General features: G+C 38.3%; 3 protein-coding genes across 4 annotated transcripts in view; 2 read left to right on the top strand and 1 right to left on the bottom strand.

Moving 5' to 3' along the window:
* The window catches only part of LOC146544162 (uncharacterized), a 58,597-nt gene extending 42,055 nt beyond the window's left edge, over nucleotides 1-16,542 (bottom strand). Inside the window, exon 1 of the mRNA XM_085226587.1 lies at nucleotides 16,367-16,542. The gene's annotated coding sequence lies outside the window, so the exon portion shown is untranslated. The remainder of the gene's footprint in view (nucleotides 1-16,366) is intronic.
* LOC100548093 (putative G-protein coupled receptor 141) lies at nucleotides 110-1,814 on the top strand. The gene has a single exon (XM_085226585.1). The coding sequence runs from the start codon at nucleotides 148-150 to the stop codon at nucleotides 1,090-1,092; it is 945 nt and encodes a 314-aa protein (XP_085082711.1). The 5' UTR covers nucleotides 110-147; the 3' UTR covers nucleotides 1,093-1,814.
* A 90-nt stretch (nucleotides 16,543-16,632) lies between the features above and the next one.
* LOC104911565 (putative G-protein coupled receptor 141) lies at nucleotides 16,633-22,670 on the top strand. 2 transcript variants are annotated; one of them, XM_085226584.1, is made up of 3 exons: nucleotides 16,639-16,768; nucleotides 17,248-17,388; nucleotides 18,442-22,670. In XM_085226584.1, exon 3 carries the CDS (start codon nucleotides 18,469-18,471, stop codon nucleotides 19,330-19,332), a length of 864 nt encoding a protein of 287 aa, XP_085082710.1. In that variant the 5' UTR covers nucleotides 16,639-16,768; nucleotides 17,248-17,388; nucleotides 18,442-18,468; the 3' UTR covers nucleotides 19,333-22,670. The 2 variants fall into 2 exon arrangements, with proteins under 2 accessions (XP_010711327.1, XP_085082710.1); XM_010713025.4 differs by lacking the exon at nucleotides 17,248-17,388 and having other exon boundaries at nucleotides 16,633-16,768.
* The last annotated feature ends 2,224 nt before the right edge of the window (nucleotides 22,671-24,894 follow it).

Below are 24,894 nucleotides of genomic sequence, written 5' to 3'. Positions count from 1 at the left end.
AATAACCATCACAGCTTGTTCCAAGTGTGAGATTCCACCATTATCTCTGAAGTAAGAAGCAGATTGAAAGCTCTTCTGGCTTTTCAGGTGGGTTCTCTGTTATTCTCATCTTACCTCAGTCTTTATGTGTTCTTTCATTTTTAGAATATGTACAAGGAAGATTTCAGGAATATTACTGAAGAGAACATAGGCAGCAATGGCACCTTTAATGACTTTGCCCACACCAACACCACAAGAGCTATCCTGATTACCGTCTACTCAGTTGCCTTTGCTGGAGGTGGGATAGGTTCTACTGCAATGTCATTTGTGCTGGTCAAGATGAACAGTCTGTCTGTGACCACTACAGCCATCATTAATCTAGTCGTGGTGCATGGTCTCCTTCTCCTCACAGTCCCCTTCCGTCTGCACTACTATGTCAATAAAGAATGGATCTTCCACATGCCATTCTGTAAAATGGTGAGTGCTATGGTGCACATCCACATGTATCTGACTTTCCTATTCTACGTGATCACACTGGTGATCCGGTGGTTGATCTTCTTTCAGTGGAAGGATAAGGTAGAGTTTTACAGGAAGCTACATGCCATTGCTGCAAGCGTCGCCGTGTGGGTCATCGTTATCGTCTTCATGGTGCCACTCTTTTGCATTCAGTATGGGAGTTCTGGGACGTATGATGACAAAGCATGCTTTAAATTCCACAAGGAGCTGAAGCAGGACAGTGTGAAAGTTCTGAACTACCTAACCATTGCAGCTGTTGCCTTAATTACTTCTGTTCTCCTGGGCCTGCAGATTTTTATTCTGGTCAAAGTATCGAGAAAACTCTCCGCCTCTCTCTGGTCACACCAAGAGTTCTGGGCCCAGGTGAAGAACTTGATATTCATCTGCGTCATCATAATTTGCTTCCTTCCCTATCACCTCTTTAGAGCCTACTACATAAAGTATGTGAGTGACAGTGAAAAATTAGAAAGCTACAATGAAGTTTTTTTGAGCCTTACTGCCCTCAGCTGCCTGGACCTGCTGTTCTTTGTGCTGAGTGGAAGCCGTCTCTTCAAACAAAAGGTTGGCATGCTTCGAAGCAGGCTGTCCTGCTGCTAGCTCCAACTGTGTGGGGACCTGGAATCTGGCAGAGCACAGTGCTGGAGAGACACGGCACATCCATTCTCCAACACGTTGAAGCGGGCACTGGAAACAACATAAACCTGCTCCCTAAAATAATGAGGTGAACCACCTATCACATCTCCGATGGTTGACTGGGGACCTACCTCTGGGATTTCCTCACAGACCTGCTTAGTGAGGAGTGGGTACACCTTGAAGAGTTGGAGGAAAGGGCATGGCCTCAATCATATATATATATTTTTTTTTTACATCAAGCTTTGTGAACTCTAAGGCACCACAGTGAAACAAGAGAATTTGCAAAGTATGTTAAAACACAGACACAAAAAAATGCAATTTTTAAATGGATTTTGGGACAGAGTTTTGAAATGTATAGATCCATAATATTTTCCACATACATATCTTATTTATTTCCTGCAAACTCTCATAAAATATTGATGAAGCTATTGTTCCACTTAAATGTGTCTTTTACTTCACTGTAAAGACAAGTGTAACTTTCCAAATGTACTGAGCAATCCAAACAACTCTTTAAAAAAATCTTTAAAAACAAACTATCAGCACCTACATATTTCTTTTAAAAGATTTTAGCAGAATCACTTTCAGGAGATATTATCATTACAACAGAAAAGACTTTTGTTCTTCTCTTTCCCATACATCTCCAGCAGAGAAATTACACATCATCACTGAATATTGCATGTTTAGACTAAAAGCTACAGAATTGTTCAATTTTCAAGAAATACTAATGCTGAGAATCATTTTATTTAGATCATTCAGGCAACAGTTGTCCTCTCTTAAAAGGTGAAATAATTTATGTTTCCAAGGTAAATGTAAAGCATTTTTTTTCACCCGTGTTGATTTCGTGCAGTTCTGAAGTTTGTACATAATTACTTTTTTTGGCATCTAACATGAAATCAATTCTGTAAATGTTAGTAGAACATACAGTAGAACAGTAGAACCTAGACTAGTTGAAGAAATTAGAACTCAGATTGGAAGGATAGAGAAATCTAATGAACCTGGTCTACCTAAAAAGCTTACTATATCTCAGTGACACAGTGTGAGTTGCTATTTCTGAAGAGAGAATTAATCTGTATTTGAAAAGAGGAAGAAAAAAAAAAAAAATCAGCAAAATAATTCTATGGAAGATATCCAGAATTTCATAGCTCTTCTGTTTTACACCTATCCCAAAAAAGACTATGAAATTCTGAGTGCTGTAACACAAGACAGCAATGACTAATTTATCTTTCTTTCTCTTGACATCTGTAAATTCTTAATCTGTATTCTTAATTTAGTCAGTAAAATAATATCTTGATATTTTGACAAATAGGTTAGTGGCTAATTAATTTCCAGTGGAAGTCTCCTCTCACAATGCTGCTGAAATCCACCTTATCTATTTCTGAATCTTTCCATTTCTTGCTATTTCATCATGTCTTTCTCACCATACAGCAATCAAATAATAACTGTTGGATCTTCCTGTACCTGCGCAATCTTACTGCTATCTTACATTGCTTTTGATCCCATCAAAGAGTGATGTCCAAGATGGTTACATCACAGGATCCTATTTCTTCCAAATTCTTTCTTTCCCTGTCTTCCTTCCTGCTTCCAGCTCTATTGTATCTCTCAGTAGATAATCTCTACGAGAGATTATTTTCAGGTCAGTCTGAGTACTGCTACATGACAATGAATATTTGTGATTTGGAAATCACTGAAGTTCACAAGGGAGACGTGGGGATGCTCACATGGCCCACTCTTGGCAAATTGCATGGATCACAACAGCTGTTAAGAGAGAATTGTGAGAGTTTGCAATGTGTGTGAATCTGAGACAAAACTGTTTGAGGTGTTTGCCACAAGAGCAGCATGTTAAAGAGGAAGAGAACCACCAGCCATATTAAACAGTAACTGAAACTACAGAGATGTTTAAAAGGAGAAAGTCAGCTTGAATGTGTAGTTTGCTGACTGTCAGTTAACTATGTGTCATAAGAAAGCAATAAACTACTTTGACCCATATTTAGTTCACAAACACATGAACAAAACAGTTTTACCCTGTAGCAGGAGAGAAGACATATGACAGGTTGCGCTCAAAGGGGTTACAGGCAGGCAGCCAGTCACTAATGGGGTTCTGCAGGGCTCCATTTTAGGGCCAGCTCTCTTCAATATTTTCATAAATGATTCAGATGCATGACTTGAAAGTATACTAAGGGAAGTTTGGAGGTGACACTAATCTGGAAGGAGCTGGTGATGCCCTTGAGAGTACAGAGGCCTTGCAGAGAAGTCTTGACAAATGTGAGGGCTGGGCAGTCTCTAAGCATAAAATTTAACAAGAGCACCGGATTCTGCACCTGGGGCATAGCACTACTCTTCCAGTGCTGGAGTTCAGGAAGCATTTGAACAACGCTCTCAGTCACAGGACTCAAATTTTGGGTGGTCCTGTGTGGAGCCAGGAGTTGGACTGGCGATCCTCGTGGATCCCTTCCAACTAGGAACAGCCTATGATTTTATGGTACATTTCTGTTTCCTCGTGTAGTGACATCTTTGGTGAAGAAAAATATATTATGTGCATTCTGTAAGCACTGCATCTTTGTAACGCTATACTACAAATCTTTTTATATAATAAAGCGTTTTTATCAAAGAAAATAGCTTTGTACTCAAAAAAATAAAGCATATATTTCAAACAGCATATCCTGATCATATAGCTTAACTAATCTTCTTGTATGTCTTAAAATGGGGAGTAGTTCAATTTTTGCAAAAATATTTGCAATACCATGGCATCACAAAATTACCACACAGTGGGTGCTTTTTTCTCAAATAGAAATTGATGCTAATAATTGTAATGTTAATTCATGATGCTAATGAGCAGAATTAGGGGCATGATTTGAGTTGGCAAGACTAGTCAATACAGTGTTAATATTTCTATGGGACAGTCTGACAAACTTTACATCAGCCACTCATCTCACTTTGTGAGCCTGGTAGAGAAAGTCTCCCCCTGCCCAAAGAGAAGGAAGTCCTGGTTAATCCTATCAGGAATCGCCCTGCCAGCTGGTGACAGAAGTGGTGGTCTCTGTTCTTGCTCTGTCCCACCCTCCTGGGCATCTTTTCTGTTCACTCCCCCTGGGAGGGCTGAAGGGGGATTGGATGTGCTGCCAGGCAATGCTGTGGAAGGAGAAGTCTGAAAAGCTGCTTAAAATTAAAATGTAGACAGGGCCAGATCAGCATCTGAAATGTAGCCAAGCAGCTCCTGTGAACAGTGATGATGGAGGAAGCAGTATGGAGCTGCAAGCATCGAGGAGCCAGTCCATAGAGGAAAGGGGAATTTCCAGTTATCACCAACTATTTGGTCAAAGGCACCAAAGCCTAAAAAGACACTGATTTTGCTAACTTTCTTAACGTTATGGAGGAGGTTAGAAAACAACCACACAAGAACAACAGCAAAAAAAGAGCTCTGTTACAGCAGGACATATAGGGCACAGGCCCTGCAGAAGGTGATGGGGAAGAGGATAGGAAGGCAGAATATGAGCATATTTCTGCCATACAGAAACAAAATAATAGACTGTCTCTGGACATCATCTCATGCTGTTTACCAAACCCCTAAAGCTGCCAAAAAGTGGAACTCCCACTGACAGGAGCAAGCTAAACTTCCATTACTCTCTGTTCCTACATCTACATCATCCTTTCAGTTGCATAAATCTCTCCAGCAGTTCACCAGTGAGCCATGAAAAATCATGTTAATACAAGGATAAATACAACAAGCTTGCTTTCTTGCAGTAATACTGGTTTAGGGTATTTAATCAGACATTAGTCCTCCTTGTCTCATCATTCTCAAGCTCCAATTTTTTTCTTTTAGGTAGTTTTACCCAGACCCTCATCACCTGATGTAACAAAAAATGGTTTGTAAACTAAATTCATTTTGCATGAACGAAGTCACCCCTGCAGTAAATTGCCTTCGGAAGTTTAAACCCAAATTGAACATAAACTTTGTGTTATGATGATACTGTGAAAGCAGATATTGTGAAAAATAAAAAAAATAAAAATAAATTTGCAGTTCCTTCAAGAAATATCTGTTTCAACTTCTTATTACAGAAAAGGGATTGGAGATATAAATCATGCCAAAAAATACTGGCCATATTATTACACTGTTCAACTCCGTGCTTTACTTGGGGACCACCTGAAATATCTGACCAAAGAATCACAGAATGGCCTGGGCTGAAAAGGACCTCAAAGATCATCCAGTTTCAATCCCCCTGCTATGTGCAGGGTTGCCAACCACCAGACCAGGCTGCCCAGAGCCACATCCAGCCTGGCCTTGAATGCTTCCAGGGATGGGGCATCCACAGCCTTCTTGGGCAACATTTCCAGCTAGCATTTAATGAAATGCCTATATGTATGGTTCTAATGGGGGAGGTCAAAGATCACCCAAGTGGAAGATAAAAATTAAAAGTAGATCCTAATTTTACAAAGCAGAAATTACTTCACAATAGCCTCTATCATAGAAATCAGCATTTGTTCTGTGATCTATTGTGCCTTTCTGAACAGCCTGGGAAATAAAATAAAATGAAACAAAATAGCTATTTCTATTGTATTTTAAGCTAGTAACTTTAAAAAAAAAAAAAAAGCCAGAGATTACTCATTTTTTATAATACTTTCCTACTATTTTCTGTCATTTACAAAATAACTGGAAGTAATTTTGAGAAATGTTTGAGATTTTAGTCATTTTGCAAAATGTCTGGTTTCACAATGTGGCTATAGCATATATATGAGAAATTGGTGCAAGAGCAGTTGTACATAAAATAAGTAGTCAAACCAGATTTCTCCACTTGCTAACTAATAAGTGTCTCAGGACTTTGAAGTAATTTACAGAAGAACTTTACAAAAATATAAGAAATACTCCAAGTACGCGATCCCAAAAGCTGAATACGATGCAGCTATTGCTAATATAAAAAAGGTAAAACAAAATCCTAAATCAAAGTCAAGATGTGAATACTTTCTGCTTGCAAAGTAAGTATGGAGGATTCAATCTTTTTTTTTTTTTTTTTTTTTTTTAAACCATGTGTACATTGCTGCCTTTTCCCCTTCAGATACAGCTTTATTGAGAAGGAACAGTTTCCTATTTCCCACATTTCTAATATGAAATTCTACAATTCGGAGACATTGAGAAGCTGATTAAGAGAAGGCAGAGAGGAGAGGAATTTTCCATTATGTGAGCATCAAGAATAGATTCAACATCATCAAAAAAGGACATATGGCTACTGGCCATGATGGCAGTGATTGTGTCAGAAAACTTTTGTCCTCTCTCCATGCAAACATCATCAGACACTGTTGAGCTCTTCAGAACCAGCTACAGAGTGTTCCAGGGAAAAAGAAAGCACCACTTGGCAGAATAGTTTGCTGGACAATCTGTTTTAAACAAGGAGCACTTAGCACAGGACAAATTGACTATACTGATACGACTTTAGACAGCTTGAAGTGGACAATGGTGTCACCAAAATTTTGTGTTCTCCATCCACTTCTATAAAAAAAGAGCTGAGATTGCTCTACAGCTTCTTGACATCTTTTTAATTTGTGGAGCTCCAGTTGTATTAGAAGGACATGATGGAATTGAATTAATTAATGAAGTCATACAAGAACTGAAATATTTGTGGTCTCAGCTCAGCTTGGTACAAGGAAAACCAGGACAGTCTCAAGGTCAAATGCTCATTGGGTGTATGATAGACTATAATTAATAAAACTTTTCTTTGGGAATTTGCTTTGTGCAGTTTTCTAAGAACTCAGATCACCACTCAAGAATACGCTGTTTCCCATATTCAGCTCTGTTTGGAGCAGGCTCCAGATGTGAGCTCACCTTGACCTCTCTTACACCAGATGCGATCAGCTGCTCAATGACTGAGGAGGACCTGGTCTCTGCGCTGACTGTTCCTGCTGCACCATCCATTCCAACAGCCAGTGAAGATCCAAAGGATCCCACTGGTACTGCCACCAAAGCAGAGGCTGTTACAGAGCCTTCATCGAGGTCTCCATTAGAAGAAATTCATCCATAGCATCTGAAACTTCCACTCACGTAGACTTTCAATACATGTAGCCTTTTACCAGAAGAGACTATGTCCAGTGCACAGCTGTTAGCTGTCCCACCCTCCAAAACCCATCTGTTTTACCAGCAGGACAAAGGAGCACAGCCTGAAGAATATAGGTCAGCATCCAAGAAAAGAGAGCGTGGCCAAGGCAACGTCCAGCTGGCAGCAATGGAGACAACGTGACTCTCTCAGACTGACCAAAGGACCATCAAGGAAGGCAAGTGGAATGTAATAGAGCAAAATAAATTCATCAACAGCCCTCATCACAATTGTATCAATCACAAAAATAATTGCTAGCTCAGTGAGAAAAAATACTGCTTTATGTTTCCAAGCTTAGATTCTGAGCTTGCATTACTTGCAAAGATTTTACACGTATCAAGATATTTTTTTCCAAAATTAACTTAAAAGTGAACTTAATAACAGTTCTCTAATTTAATAGTCTGCATATCTGGAGGAGAGAAAGCAGGTAAGGAAGGCAGCTATTGTTTTCTTTGGTGGAAACTAAAACAACCTCAGCCTACCAACAGAATGTTCCCCTTCCTCTTTACCATTGACTATGTTACAATACATAATCATAATATAGTTTATGTCACCCTGCCTTATGAAAGAACCAGAAACTGGTATAGTATTGTTTTGTGTTGTCTTTATTCTAAATGCATTTTAGTGAATGAATTTAATTTCATTAGGGACTTAATTAGTGTAGCTGTTTCTCATCACTAATGTAACCCGTACATATGCATATTCTCACTATCTCTGCTATATCTTCCCTCCATGCACTCTTAAAATAAATGAGACAATTTCCCATAGAACTCTCCCAATATTCAAGAATATGCTCAGTCCAGAGCTGCTGTGTGAATATTGCACCCATGTGCATTTTGTTTTTACTTCAACAGTAATCTGCAAACAGTCACAAAAAAAAAAAAAAAAAAAAAAAAAAAAAACAACCATGAGAGGAGGGTGCTATTTTCATTCTGTTAATGTGGTTAAATGACAACATTCCACCACTACCAGCAGACTGCAAACCCGAGCTGATGCCTCTTTGGTTGAGCGGTATTAATGTTCCAATAATTAAGCAATTTGAAAGGGTGAACATTCTTTGGTGAGATGAAGCTTTTTGAAATGCAACAGTGGAGTGTGGAGAATAAACAAAGCCAGAAAAAAATAACAGCAAACTTTTCACCCTGTGAATGTGGACTACATGAAGCAGCAAAACTACATGAACAGATGAAAAACCTGACAAGTGAAATCAGGCAGCAAGCAGTTCATGAACAAACAAGCAAAGCCAAGCTGCAAGACAAAAACAAATCTGAAAGAAAATTGCCAGCTGTTCCTTGCCTAAATTCCCCCTAACTGGTCACAGGTGAGCTTATCTAACTGTATGAGGGACATAACAAAATGGTAATGGAGGCACATGCAAAAATGCAGCACATGAAATACATCACCACAACAATATCTTTTGCTAAAGAGTGTAGGAGTACAAAGCCTTTGCAGCTACTGGTGAAGTAAAAAATAAAGAACACACACATATATCTATATGTTGGGCTAAAATACTTTCCACCTTCTAAGAGCTGTTTTCATCATTACAGAAAGAACAAAAAAGCAAAAACAAAAAACCACAAACTGATGAAATATTAGCAAGGACAAAATCTTGTTCTGAAGGTCAGAATGTGTGTAAGAGCAAACATTAACTTAGCTTTATGTTAATAAATGCTCCACTTTAATAATTACTGCAAGTTAGTGAATTTAGTAACTATAATTTGTATCTTGAAACCTCACAAAGCTCTGTACACAAAGAAAACATGTGGAAAGGAGTTTCATCTCAGTTCTCAGTTGTATTGAGACTAGTTAGAACTACAGAATCACGCTAAAAATAGGTTGGAAGAGATTTCTTCAGGTCCTGTAGTCCTATCCTCTGTCAAGTATGGCTAAAGTCAAAGTTAGATGAGGCTGCACAGGGCCCTGCTTGCATTCTCAAAATTTCCAAAGGCAGAGAAACCAAAGATCTCGTTTGTGCTGCTGACCCATAGCTGCAACACTCTCACATTATTATTATTATTATTCTTTTTGTACATCATTCAGATTCAGAGTATCCCTTGCTGCAACTCAAGACTCACCTCTTGTCCTTTCCGCCATTTAACTTTGAGGGAGTTAAGCTCTGTCTTCTCCATATGCAGGCAGCAGCCAAGTTAACCTAGCCTCAGCCTTTGGCCCTTTTTTCTCATGCTTAAACCCACTTTTCTCCATCTCCTAGCCACACTCTGGCTAATGTAGCACTGTATAGTCCCACATCACAAGGTCATGCTGCTAACTCCTTTTAAAAAGTCCGTGCTATGTTGAAGGTTATCAAAACCAGCACTGAGGAGCAATTAGTTAATTGCCACCTGTTGCTATCTGATCCCATTCAGTGGTCTTTCAGTGCCATGCTTGAACCTCACATCTGACAGCCTGGCTGGGGGTTGGGCTAAAGGCTGGAATGAGGACACAGGCAGGACTGCTGACCCAAAGTAACCACAGGGAGATACTCCATGTCACACAATGTGATGTTAAGCAATAAAACTGCAGGGGGAAGCGTATTTCCTAAGTAGCTGCTGCTCAAAGAATAGTGGGATATTGGCCTGCTGGTGCTGAATGGTTTTGCACCACTAATTTATTTCTATGTTTGTTTGTTTTCTTCCACAGGTTAAGCTGTCTTTATCTTGATCCACAAGATTTATATACATATATATATTTTGCTCGTTTAGTTCTCTCTCCTCTCTCATAGCAGGAGGTGACTGCCTGACTGACTGACTGGAAATTCAACTGCCAGCTGGGGACAACACACTACACTTCCAAAATTAAGCTACATTTTTAAACAAGGCATTAAAATGCTGTAATTTTTTTTTTTTTTTTTTTTTTTTTTAAAATCAGTGCTTTGGATTGCACTAAATCCAAAGAGTTTTAGTTTATAAAATTAAATTGGATTTCAATACAATAATACTTTTATTCAAATGGATAAATTTGAGCATATCAAGCAAAAAAAAAAATCTGAAAGCTCAAACAGGAAAAATATATTATATATTCATAGTTTAATCAAGTAGCTTTTCAATTATCAGAAGGCTTTCACAAGAAACTTTTAAACTGATACATTTTCAGTCCTTAACAGCTAACAATTGAATAATATTGACAAAGCTTTGAAAGTCATGCCTAAACCATCCCTACTAAAAAAAAAAAAACACAAAAAATGAAATAAAACAGAGCAAAAAAGGCAAACAACAAAAAAATAGCAGCAAGATCATTAACAGCCTCTTTCACTGTCTTTCTTTGAACTGATGACTAAATCCCTGGATTTATGTCTGAGACCTTACATCTTCTGATTGCAAAGAATGCATCTGTATTTTTAGATAAATTAGGCCTCCAGCTTTACAAATGAATGTAACATTTTTAAAGACAGTTATTTCTACCACAGTTACTTCAGCTATTTTGTACATTAAAGATGTACAGAAATACATTACGTACAGAATTGCACACAAATCTGTGTACCTTTGAAACCTGCAAATAAACTCCATTCCTGATTTTCACCTACATTTTACATCAATTAATTACATTTAAGACATCTTTTTCACTCTCAGATATGAAAAAAAAATAAATTTCCCAGTAGTTCATGATTTACTTAAGAAAAAAACAGGACCTCTTGTAAAGAAAATCTTCATGTAATTATTTCTCAGAGCAAGCGAGTGGCTGCTGAAGGTTTGTTACTTGTGCTTGGAGAAGGTGAATGAACATGATAGTTGGACCATGGGAAGCTGTCCTGCTTGTGCAAGTGTGTGGGGTTGCAGTTATTCTGAAAGTAAAATTCTTTGAAAAGAAAACCTTGGGGAAACATGGATCGGTGATGACCATGAGGAGCTGCCACCAGCCCCATCATACTTGGAAAGCAGGTGATGCCAAGGCTGGCACCATTCAGCTTTTGTAACGTGCGAAGGAGAGAGTGAGCCATGTGAGAAAGAACTCTTAGTCACAAGGCAGAGAAACACGGGTGCTAGTTTCTGGCTACTATTTATGCCAGAAGAATACCGGTAGTAAAAGTGTCGTGATTTATAAAACCCAAGATGGTTCCAGAAGTGCAATCATTATGTTTTCTCACTTTCATTTAAAATGGGAGCTGATCAAGGACTTTGGGCCTTTTCAGTTATTTCATGGTTCAAATGACTGCATTCCCTTCAGAAAGCTTTGTACCCTCTGAGATCCTGGAGGTTGAAAAGCCAGCTGACAACACTGTCACTGACAATACTGTACAATAGGAGATTATCTAGGCAGACTTGCAAGGATCTTAGTATCCCAATGGCTATGATTAAAGAACCACAAGCTTCTCCTTTCAGTTCTTTCCAGAATGTGCATTTGCACTGTGAATGAAGTACTACCATGGAAGCCTTTTCAGACTTGCAGCAATCTAATACAAGTGCAGTCAAATCTATCTCCTGCTATACACGAGTAAAAAAAGAGGGAAAATTCTCATTTCCTCTCACTTGCTTGAGCAATGAAAATATCACTTTTCTTAGCCACGCTATTAAACTTTATTTTGATTTACCTTCTTTTTTTAAATTGTTTTATCATCTGTCTTGTCTAACATTAAGAACTTTTCTATCCTCACTCCTCGATCTTATCCCTGCAGCTGAATATTCCCATCCATTTCTAAACATCCTGTGGCTTTGATCCCTCCTTTTGGGCTCAGAAACCATGATGCATTTGGCAGATGATCTCCAGAGAGCAGACCTCAGTCTTTCCCTCTACTTGTTGGGAATGTAGCACATCACTAGCAAGTGTTGTATTTGCACTAGATTTTATTTATTCAACACTTTTCCTGGACCTATCCACTTTTCCTTTTTCACCTATCAACTTTTTGAGTTAGCCAAGACAGATTACTACAGTGGGACAATACACAGATCAGAGGTGTTTCGTCTAGACTCACTTGCTCCTTCTGATTAATTAGCAACTGATGTCTTTAATCATTCAAGCGTTGAGCTAATGACACTTTGTATTCATTTGACTTGCAGTCATTCAAAATTGGCAGGTATTGAAAACCAGACTCTATAAAGTAACATCATGTTGCATGTGCAAAAAAAGAACTAAAAAAAATGGCTAGTGTCTTTTGCCTTCCCATCCTTCACATCTAGGAACTGCTAGTGGTTGAATGAAAAGCATTTAAGTTAATCACTAAACCACTTAAACATTCCCCTCCATCCCATTCTCTTTTTCTACAATCCATTTTTGTCAGCATGGAAAGATAAGTCCAACAGGATCCTGCTAAATGATTCATTTGGAACCTATCACATATTTCATTTTCATAGAGTTAGCTTGAAGTATGCTAATTAGCTGCATGGCCCATCTATGCTTGAGGGTGAAAATGTTCTTATAATTACAGTAATTTCTCAAACCCTTGAGCTGAAAAAACAATGAAATTGTGAAAGCTATTGGATCCACTGATGGAGACAGTTTAATGATATTCAGGATCATGATCATTTTAGCAAAAGAGAATTTTGATTTGTTGTCTATATTCTGTTTACAATGCGGTCAGAGTAGGAGGTATAAACAGACAAATGGCATGGCATTCGTTTTAACTTCTTCCTGCAAACACCATAGGTAACGAAACTTCCCCAATTAATAAAAAGACAATAGAAATGACTTTTTTCTTTTTTTTTTTCTTTTTTCCAAACGCTCACTGTGGTTATTTAGTAAGAAGTACACATAAAAATAAGTTTTAATATATAAAACAAGTGCAAAACTGATAGCATAGCCCGCCTTGGAAAGCACAACCTCTTTGCTTTGAGCATGGCCCACGCCTTCTGTAATAGTTTTAAAACTTCTGTCCATGCGACAAGGATCTCCGATTTCTAGAATAAGTCACATGATTTATGTTTTCTTTCTATTTGTCTCTGTGCCATGAATATTCATAGGATTTACTCCCTATAGAGGCCTTGGGGATTCTGCATGGTGCTAGCAGAAGTCACTGCTGTTGTGGCTGTATGACTATTGATCAAGTAAAAAAATGTGAGAAAAAGGGTGCAACAGTATTGAGTGTGGCTATCAAAAAGCAGACTTCTGAGAAAGAGTGCAGGACTCTAAATGGAAGAAATTAATTGTAATGAGGAGGATTAGTGGCAGCATGTTCCAACAGAAAGGAAAGAAGCTTGGGGCAGGGAAAGGTTATGTTGTCAGTGCCAAAGCCCTCCTCACATGTGGCTCTTTGCAGCTGTTTCCTTGAAAGGTGCTTTAATGCTAGTATTATCAATTTCCTAGAACAACAAAAAGCAGAGAAAACATTAATTGCCTTTATGAGCATTGAGAACAACTAGACCTAACAACAGGATATGACTGTTTCATAAGTCATCTATCTTACTACTGAACTGGTATTTACCACTCAGGAGAAAAAAGCCCACAAGTTCCTCTGCTTATGATAATGAATATTATCTCCATACTTCAAACTGAAGAAGTTTTGTTTCAAAAAGTAAGATGTAACCTTTGTCTGATAAACCTTGTCAAGTTCCTCTGTAGAACTCCTCTACATGTTTTTTTCTTCTTACGTAAAGCTTAATATTTTGAAGCATATTAAATAGTTATGACTAAGGCAACTATGTTGTGTTATTATTTCTAATAAATAGAGAAGCCAGGTAGTCTCTTCCATCATCACAAAACCTGAGAAACTTCTCAAATTTGCAAATAAACAGAGGATTAGTCTAAGAATCTGAAATCTGATTTTTTTTTATCACTTACTGACTGAAATTACACATTTCTTCATGAAGCATGAGTGGGTGGGATTTGCAATTTAAAGTGATTATCCTAAAACACTGGAGTATGTTTTAGGAAAATGATTTACCCATTTTCCAGTACCTGTGACCCATTTCTGATAGACTGGGAGTGAGACAGCAAGAACTACTTGCTGCAACCACAGAAAGACCGGTAAGCTGGAATGTAACACAGCCATTCCCTGTTCTTCTGATGTTGTTTATGGTTGGCATATACAGAGCTAAGTTAAACTTGCTATAGAATATTTAGTATTCACAAATAATTGAAATGACCAGTAATTAGGACACTAAATTGGAAGTAGATAAAATTGAAAATCGATCCAGTAAAACAAAGTGGCATGGCTTTATGGTAGATATTATAAAGATAGGAGCTCTTGAGTTCATATGTGAAACTATAGTTGCTATGATAATGACCAGTACACACATTCTCTCACACAGAGACACTGAAAGTAGAGGCAATCCTGCAGAAATAAAATAAAATCAAATACACAGAAATCTGCCACTTAGAGGAACTCATGCAGTCTCTGAACATTCAGCAAGTCTTCTTCTTTTCCCTTCTTAAACTCTATTTGTGATACTAGTCTTGACCTGGATCTCTGACGTGTATATGTGCATTTTTCTTTCAGTCTTTAGTCTCACCAGGGGCAAATTGTGCTACAATGAAAGAAGCAGAAGTAAGATCTTAAGGTTCATTTGTACAGGCTGAGATGACTCAATTTCCTTTTGTACCCTAATGGGAATCTGACCTAAAATGTAAGACCTAGTTTTGCTGAACACATTATATTTCTTTTTCTTTTCTTTTTTTTTTTCTTTTTTTATTTTTTTAATTTCTAAACACAACATGAAGATAAAAGTTTAACACACTGAACACTGAAGTTTCAACATACAAGGAGCACTTTGAGGACATAGCAACTCAGGGACGTGAAGCATCAATTCAGAAGTTTAGTTTCTGCCCCACATTTGTTTCAAAGGAGCACCTTTGTCTGTAGTTTTTGGAATTATTATACATCCAAAGAGCTCAGACTTGATTGGGAAAGGCAAGAGAGTATGCAAAGGTTTTGATGTTCTAGTTGGCTTTGGCTCTGCCTGGAGCACCTACTTCTACACAATTGTCACTTCAACAAATCAGTTTCTTCATCTCTCTTCTTCAGTGCTACTTGGTGATTCAATCTGTGGATTGCTCCAGATGCTGTCTGTAGACAGAACACAAGGCTGCATGCATTTCCCTTCTTTCCCCAGAGGCTGTGAATGTAGGTAGTTTCACGGGCACTTTAACCTACTGAAAGGATTGGTGTCTGACACCCATGCTTTCCCCCTATTCCCTATATGTTTTTGCTCCCTATTCTATATGTTTCTGCAGACCCAACCAATCATTCTGATGTCCAAACATTATCACTACTATGTCAGGAAGCAGCCTGTCCTTATGTGGTATTAAGAAGCTGGATCCGTACCTGGTGAGTATCATTATTCACACAGCTGTTTTCCTTTCTCACTCTGTCTGTTGGAGCAATTACTCATTTCTCTTACCCCCAAGCTACCAATACATACAGTCTCCAAAACAGGGTTTCTACTTGCTCTGAATCCTTATCTAAATGCAATATTAACTGTTTTCTCAAAGCTTTCAAAGTTTATCTTGAGAATGTCCCACGTACCAGTCTCTGTATGCTCTTGCTCACATTCAAAACTCTTTCAGTTTTTCTCCCTGAATTTCAGTGCCCTTGTTTTTTTGTGTGCGTCTTTGTACTTAGTTACTGTCTATCTAGTTCTTCCTAATGACTATACTTAGTAATAGAAGTTTCCCAAAGGGAACCACCCTCATATTTCACAGAAGATGACTATTTACAATTGCAGAAGTGATGCTAGTTCAGCCCTGCTGGAATATTGGCTTTATGCTAATGCTCACAAGACTTTGTATATTAACCATTCTTATTTGAATATTGACCATTCTGACTGCGGTTTAGAAATCTAATTGAAAAAAAAAAAAATAAAAATCACCACATATTTTGTTTCCTCTTTCATTTCTAATCAATAAACTGTCTTTTACAGTCTGTGGAAAATCCCTGACTCACTGCTTTCCTTTTTACCTTATAGATATGCTTTGGCTTGGGATCAGCCTTCATGTAGTTCAGAATAATCTTCAATAGTTGCTGGTCTTGGGCAGTGTTTTTTAACAGCAGAAACTCTTAAGTTGCTTTATATATATGAAGTTTACTTTATTTATGCGACTTAAGCAGTGAGTAACTACCTCTGTATTCTTGAAGACAGATTGTTCAAGTGATGTCTGTTTTTTAACTCTGCTAAACACCTTGTTATTCTGTCACATTTTATAAACTACTAAATATAGGACAAGTGCAGGATAAAATACATTTATAATGAAAAATCCCCTACTCAGATGCACATTTCTTCACTTACTTGCTGACTGGCAAAATCCAGTACCTTGTGATAGTTGTTCAGCTGAGGAAATCACTGCCCAGCTTAAGACTGACCAAATGTGGACAGAAGCAGTCCTGCCAAGTGAGTCTGTCCTCCAAGTCCAAGCATTGTGATGATTTCTGACAACTCAGCAGCTTTACAGCATTTTCTTCTGCATGAACAATAGAGTAATACTGGAAGCTGAACTTACTTGACTGCTATCTCTGCAAATCAAAATATGACTTCTTCCTTCCTGTATGTGGGCTGAGTAACTTCAGCTGCTCTTGGGTGAACAGCAAAGACCAAGGCTCTTTTTTTCACACTGATTACGTGTGCTGTATGCTACGGGTGCATGAAATGGCGATAAAGGGAGGAGGAATCACCAAACTAAGACATTACAAGGTAAAAATTAATAATTTTTCTTCTATAAATAGAAGATCTACTTCTATTTAATATAAACTGTTGGTATCTGGGTTATAATTATACCATTTATTATCATTTAAAAATGATTGTTCCTACTTAAAGCCAGTTTGAAATATTAACAACATGTAGTGGAACGTTCTTTTATGCCAATAGTGGAAAGTCATCTTCATAAGCTTTGTAAAACTTCTTACAGCAAAGTCGATAGTGACGCAAATTTCTCAAAAATATTAGTGGGCACGAAAAATTTTGAATTCTTTAGAATTCTTCTTAGAACATGCATTTTAAAAGAACAGAAATGGTTTAGATCAGATTCGGACACAGTATTCCAATGGTCTTCTAAAGATGCTTTACTGATGCTTAAAAAATAAGAATTTTCTCTGAAAATGTTCTTCAGTTACAATCAATTACTGGGGAAAACATGACCCTGATAATGGAAATGTTTTATAATCATTTCAAAGGTGAGCGCAACAGAATTAAGGATTACAGATTAAAGCCACGTTACTGCTTCCAAACAAGAGAGTAATCAGAGAGTGAGCTCATTACCTCTCCAAGACACCATATTTCAGCCATTACTACATTCTTTTGATACCCTCTATAAGGTGAGATCTCATTAGCAAAATATTCATGTATCCTGCGTGCTACACCCATATACTTTTGTGCAAACAGAGAACTCTGTGCAAGCCTTACATCTAAATATGAATGTGGATGTATCTGGCTATGTTCAACAAGTGCCTATAGATTTTCCTCCTTGAAAAAAAAATAATAAAATAAAATCCTTAATTATTTTTAGCTTCTCTTTACTTTTCATAATAGAGCAGTGCAAGAGAAATTCTGAAGCAAAAAGTTTTGGAAATGAAGTGAGAAGAAATTGACTTCTAATCTGCAGATCCTTATTTCCAGTGTGCTCTACAAATCTAGAAACTGTTGCAGCCTTACGGGTGTCCTACAGTCATCCAGCAAAATGCTAAAAATATGGCCTCGGTGTCTTCATAAATTATGCATAAGTTGTATGTGCAGCCTCTTTACATTTCATTATTTTCCCCTCCTTCAATCTTAGATGCAAATTACATTTGTAGAATTTTCAGTCAGTGTCTTAATTATTTCAGAAGGCTGATAGAGGCAAATAATTGAAAAAATATCCTGTCATGCATTTTACCGAATTGAAGACACTTTCACTATTATAAACAATATGTTTTAACACTAAGAGATGCAGTTTATTGCTGTCATATGCACCATGAGAACTGCTGTAAGGTCATGTATATAAGATAACGTCAAACAGTTCACTTAGATATTACTTCATGAATCTGTGACATTCTGTAGTTAACAATAAAGGAAGGAAAATGGTTTTAAGTTGAGGGAGGGAAGATTTTGGTTGGATGCCAGGGGGAAGTTCTTTACTATGAGAGTGGTGAGGTACTGGAACAGCTGCTCAGAGAGGCTGTGGATGCCCCATCCCTGGAGGTGTTCAAGGCCAGATTGGATGGGGGAGCAGCCTGGTCTAGTATTAAATGGGGAGGTTGGTGGCCCTGCATGTGGCAGGGGGTTGGAGATTCATGATCCTTGAGGTCCCTTCCAACCCTGGCCATTCTGTGATTCTTTGAAGGAATGAAGAAAACATGTCTATTTTACTAATTCCCGTTTTTCTTTTTCAGTAACCTTCAAAAGAGGTGCTTAGCAAGATGTCCAACAGCAGCTTAACCCAGCAGAATCAGTCTACAATCAGGACAATGCTGGACACCTCAGACAGGCTTCGCTCTATTCTCATAATCCTGTACAGCATTGACCTAGCTGGGGGTACACTTGGTGTCCTTGTGATGTCTCGCCAGTTGTTTCGAAGGAGATCCCAATCTGCCATGATTATCATCATAATCAACCTCCTAGTGCTGCATACCCTTCTGTTACTCAGCATCCCCTTCCGCCTCAGCTATTACGTTTCACAGGAATGGAAATTTGGGACATTCACTTGCAAGCTAGTAAGTGCCACCATCTACCTCCACATGTACACCACCTTCACCTTTTATGTTGCTATCATCATAATGCGTCTCTTTCAACTTGAGTTCAACAAGTGCTACACTACGATTTGGGTGACAGCTGTCTGGATGCTAGGAGCTCTGGTGATTGCTCCTGTTTTTCTCTCTTACTATGGCACCTCTAGAACATATCCTTCCTCTCAATGTTTTCAGTTCCAGAAGGAGATGGAAGAGATGCCGATGGTGGTAGTAAACTACTGCTTGATTGGAGTTCTGCTTGCAGTTTGTGGTTTGCTCACTATAATCCAATTATCTGTGATGTGCAGACTGACTGTGAAATACTGGCCTGAAATCAACTCCCATGTGGAATTCAGGGCTCAGGCAAAGAGTTTCTTCTTCACCTTGGTAACAATAGTGTGTTTTACACCTCATCATGTATTCAGAGTATATTATATTCAAAACTTCCACCTAGATAAAGACCATAAACTTCTCACATACAATGAAATTTTTTTAGCTTTAACAACAATGTGCTGCTTGGATATGTTGTGCTTCATAGCAGGCATAGCCCACTGAACTATCAGGAAATCCAACTAACAGTGTGGCAGTACTGGCTCTTGGCAGAAAAAACTGTGTCAGGACTTTACTGGGCCAGGGGGACTGCTGAGTTTTAAGCATAGCTATATAGGATTGTAGTAGTTTCCAGCTTTTACAGGCTAGAAAGATACATCTTTCAGAAGCTACTGTTTTTCACCTTCTTCCTTGAAGGCAGACAGATTAACCTTACTCTGGACTTTGACCTAAATGTCATGCTGTGAATCTTCATTAAGATTTTCCTCAGCTGTCTCTCTCTAACCATTGCAGTAGAACTATCCATCATCTTTTTTTCCCCTCAGAGCATCTCAATAACGAAACATTGTGCCTGATAAAATTATCCACTGTGAAAATCTAACAACGTCTTTTGACAGCTTTGATGCCAAAGGAAAGAGGAAAGAAAGACATTTCTTTACAGTATTTTTCCACAAAGGATTTTAGATCACAAGGACGCAAACTGTACTAAAAATCATATTCAAGGCATGAAACAGGGCATGAATTAAAAGTTTTAGCTGAGTATTTTAGAAGAAGCTTTTTTTCTTCACCTCTACAAAGTGTATATTAAACCAAGATTAAGATTAACAACTTCATTTTTACTTGCTCCATTTAAAAAAATACAAGCAGCCCCCTGAATTGCAGTTCTTACTCCTCTAGAATTAGCAAGAGTTGAACAGGTCACAGGTTTAAAAAAAAAAAAAAAAACACCAAAAAAAACTGTTTTATGTTAATCTCCCACCAGGACTGAATTGGTGGCTGTTATTCCCTAAGTCTATCACAGCTACCACAGTTCCCTGCCCATAACTGGAGCTAGAATTCAAAACTGGGGGCTTCAGTACCCCGCTGAAGGATCAGCTGCACTCTGACATGGGGAAATATTCTATCAGACTTCAAAAAAATCTTTGATCAGAAAAAGTCTTTGATGTCTGGTCACTTTCATTTGCATGCTATTTATTATCAGATGCCATATTTTTCCATTTATAGATGTAACAAAGCAAAACCAGAATAAACTAACTGAACTGTGTTTAACTGGTTCAACATATGTTCCTGCATGTGTATATAAACTTTCGACGGAGTGTATATTTTTTCCATTGGATGGATTACATTATTTATGACCTTGAAAAGTGGAATTAAACACTTGAGTCTTGCTGTTTCAGGAACTGCATCCATCACGGAAATGTCTGTTTCTCCTCATTCTGTATAAGTTATTTCCATGCATGCTTGTTCTGCTCAATGTAGGTCTCTAACCCTTCTGTCTAAGGCCCCATTGTCATTTGCTGCATCACAACAGCCTGAGGCCAGATTTCATCCATCTCAGATATCCCAGACTCACCCAAGAGATGACAGAACTCAAACACTGGCTATCTCTTCTACAGAACTGTTATGATGCCAGGATTCAAACAGGTCCATAGTTGATTTGGGAGGGTTAAAGAGCTACACCTATCAAGTACTGCCAGTGATGTCTCAGACTGGCCTTTTTCATTTTTAATTTTTAACAAAAGAGCATGCATTGACTTTGCCAATGCTGAAGAGATATTTTTACTTTTAATCATTGCCATTAAGTTTCATTTGACATTCCCAATGGTTCAAGGATCTTTTCCACATTTTTTAAAAAGAGGGAGTCCAGGGTATTATTAGCAAGTCCCGAAGCCTTCTGAAAGTCCCATACTTCCCTTAGTGATACTAGGTCCACTCCCATTGTCACTTCACAGTCTTCGCAGTCCATGATTCTCAAAGAGAGCAGTTAGAGCTACAATACAATAGAGTAAAACAGGGATACAATGCGAAAGGACAGATTCTAAAAAGGATTTCCAAAATAGCAGTTTCTGAAATCTTTCTCTAAGTAGGATGCGCCTTATGGACCTGATAAGAGACCCAGGGATTCTCAAGGTGAAAAAGCTTAAACAAAGCTTTGGTACTTCACAACAATTTTGATGAAAACTAAGCAAAAGACAAGGCCTGCAGACAAGTTGTTTGTATATCTGTTACTTCAAGCTGGATCTTCAAGAAAACTGGCAAAGCCCTGGATGGGGCAGCAAGCACCTTGTTGAAGGTATGAGAACATCAGGAGTGTTCTGTGCTCCATGTATTGGTATAAATGTTGATCACACTATGCATTTCATATCTGTCTATATCTGAGGAGTTAAATTGCTAATACGTTCTCTTGTACAATGCCTGTATTCAACCTTGATTCTGAAGCTGTGTTGTCACTCTGTATTTGACTGGCAGTAGCTGGCCATCACCAGACCTGCTCTCCTTGCCTTACTTAGGAGCTATGGGGCTGCATGCTGCACTAGCCCTGGGACCAGCTGGGACAGCATTAACAGTGTTTCTAGCAGCCTGCTTGATGCCGATTTCTAGATTTGTGCCTAACACAGTGCTATTAGAACACCAGTGTTTTGGCTTCTATTGTACAGTGCTTGCACAGCATCAAGACTTTCAGTTTTTGTCACTTTGCACTCCAGTGAATAGGCTAGGGCTGGGCAAAGCACTGGGAGAGGACACTGATGGAAATCTCTCTCCCAAATTTGTCAAAGGTATATTCCATACCATATAACATTATACCCTGACCATGAATCACACTCCTCTGTATCTCTTGATCTTCACCACTGATCTATCTGGCCCTATATTTCAACCTAAGCCACTTTTTAATACTTTCTCAGTCTCTTCTCTCACTGACTAGAACTTAGCCATGTAAGGTCAAACTACTCAGTGATCTCAATATTGTTCCCTTAATTCAGGGAATAAAAGTTAAAGCATTGATACCAGTGTTATTAGCTTTGAGACTCAATGTTATACAGGCTGTAACCAATACCCAGTCACCCACTGAAATCTGTAAGCATTCTGAATACTGGTTAAAATAGGAAGTCATCATTCTCTAAGAGGATAATCTGAGAAGTAAATTCTGATAGGGCAACAAAGCTGAGCTCAGACTGTAGGAGATTATTCTTACTATGCATTATGCAACAACACATTCCCTGGAAAACAGTTAAAATTGTCGGTTTGAATGCTGTTCATACAAACGAAGTAATTCTGGAGATAATTATACACATTAGTAATTGCTTTCATGTTAACTGAGTATATAAAATTACAAACCATTTAGTCATCCCATTCATTTTTAATGCTTTCATATGAATATTGGGAAAATCCCCAGGCTTTCTAAAGGAAAGAATATCAAACTACTAAAATGCATCTTCTGCTGTTGCTATCTGCGTGAAATTGTGCTCAAGAACAACAGGTAAGCAAAAGAAAAAGCCTATTTGTGTATACCTTGACTTCCTAAATTAGCTTGGTAATAGAAATCTGTAGGCAGAGCAAGAGAATTCTTAAAATCAAGAGGTAATTTGTCAACAGGAGTCTAGGTATATATTTTATTCTCCCAGAGGTTACATTTTCTCTGATAAAATGTGCTTGGAGAACACGCACACAATAGATTATTTTCTCTGCTATAGTAGAGAAGAACTGATAGACCACAGTCCAGGCAATTTTGAGAAATAGGAAATTTGATCAGTTTACATTCACATCATCCTTGGTTCTCTGAACACTTAGAGCATAAATGCTGTCTTCTGTAGTAAAATTACTCTGACATCTCAATGGAAATGTAAAAAACACACAAAAAAATTCATTTACTACACATGCCCAAAAGTTTGTGAGCATTTCTGGAACTTCCTCCTGTCACAGCTGCAGTGCTACAATGGCTGGCCTCTTGTACCTGGCTCAGACATCTCCTTTTAAAAAGAGCTGAGGGTGATCTGAACCCACTCATAGGCAAACTGCACTAGAGACATATTTTTGTGATTCATATCTGCTAGTATCCAGAACGACAATACTAAATGGAAAAAAAAAAGTCTCCATTACCTTTGTGTGCATCTATTCCTGCTTATACAGTAAGGTCATATTGATGATGCTGTCAGATGAGAATGGCCCTCACTGTAAACAAGCTAAAGGAACAGATTCATTAGGAGGAAACACAGCCCTCCTCTTCCTTTATTTTTCTTCTCCACATGAGCATTAGTATTTTGAGCACTAACAGATTTTGGTGGAGAAAAACAACACAACCAGGTAATGTTATTTGCCTCAGTCAGACTCAGCTCAGCTGCCAAGTTCATTCACAGCAGGATGCTCATTACTATTTACATTGCCCATTCTGCTGTCTGCAATCAATGAAGATAATTTCCTCTGGAATTTCACAAGGAAGAACTATAGAAGGAGTCTTGGATTTTCGTTGTTCGAGTCTGAATCCCTTTTCCTGGCTATCCTGATACACCATATTTCAGTGTGACTCTGATATGAGGGAGTTGGTCCCCAAACTAAGGATTCACTTACAGCAGGGTGTCCTTGTCCAGAACAGCAGGTTTCACAACTATATATTTTCCCTTGCAACACATACACAAAGGCCCACTGCAGTCCCTGCCTTTTATTATATATAGTCCATCTTGGGGTCTTGGTGCCATGGTATTTTATAAAGCATAAGCCAGGGAGCAGTGATCTGGCACACAGGGTATAACCACACGAGTAAACTTGTGAAAGGGATTTTGTGTTAAAAACCACTTTTATCCATAAATGAAAGCTTTGTGTTTTCAACAGAGTGACTTTGCACAAATCTCTGAGAGGGTTGCATTTATAGCAATGATTGTTACACAAAGAACAGATATCAGATGAAAACAAACAAATATGAAAAATGAATTTACTAAATATGTAAATAAAGCAATAAAATGCCCCGCCTACCCTCCCAAAGCTACAAATGGCCATCAGAAAATAACATTTCTTAATGTCTTTTTTGCTACATCATTTTCAGCTATTGGTTAAGGGCTGTAATGAATACATAGTAGGATATAACCTTCTTTTGTCGTGCACAGAGTATTTGTTCATCAACTAGCAATTCGGTGAACCAGACAGACAAAGAAAGGGCAGGAGTCATAGCCAAGGAGGAAGACGTTGTACCAGATGAAAGATCTGCATTGTAGAAGTCATATAATGTAATGGGAAGTGTTTAACAGCAGAAATGCTATTTCTAAATTCTGCTACTGATGACTGTAATTCCTCATAGTCATCTACGCTCTGGCATTATCTGGACAGAACAAGAGGCAAGGCTTCTGCCAGCAGATTGCTTTACCTATTCCTTAGCAGTAAAAGCACTCCTTATGTTGAACAGATAGACAACAAAAAACTCTTGAGAGTTCTGAGAAGGAAAAATCTGACAGCAAAAAGTCAAGTGCCTTGTGCAGCTCTATTTCTGAATCATTAGATTCCATGCTTTCTATGCAAACTCTTGAAAGGATTCACATTTTGATTCATCTTATATGCTGACAACCAGCCCCAGGATGTTCTCTCCAAAAGGATGTGAAGTCCTCAGCAAATACATTCATTGCTCCATCAACTCAGCTCCTTGGTAGTCTTGTTTTTGTACCTTCTATTTCTTGGCTGTCTCTTACCCCAGTAGATATACTAGCACACCCCTTACTTCCTAGCTTCTGACCCATTTGGGACTGAGATTCTATCCCAGCCTGCAGAGTATCTCCTCCTTTAAGAATATGTATATGATTC

This window comes from Meleagris gallopavo, chromosome 6, assembly GCF_905368555.1.
Source record: "Meleagris gallopavo chromosome 6, MGAL_WU_HG_1.1, whole genome shotgun sequence".
NCBI classification, from domain to species: Eukaryota; Metazoa; Chordata; class Aves; order Galliformes; family Phasianidae; genus Meleagris; species Meleagris gallopavo.
This window is presented reverse-complemented; position numbering and strand designations above follow the sequence as displayed.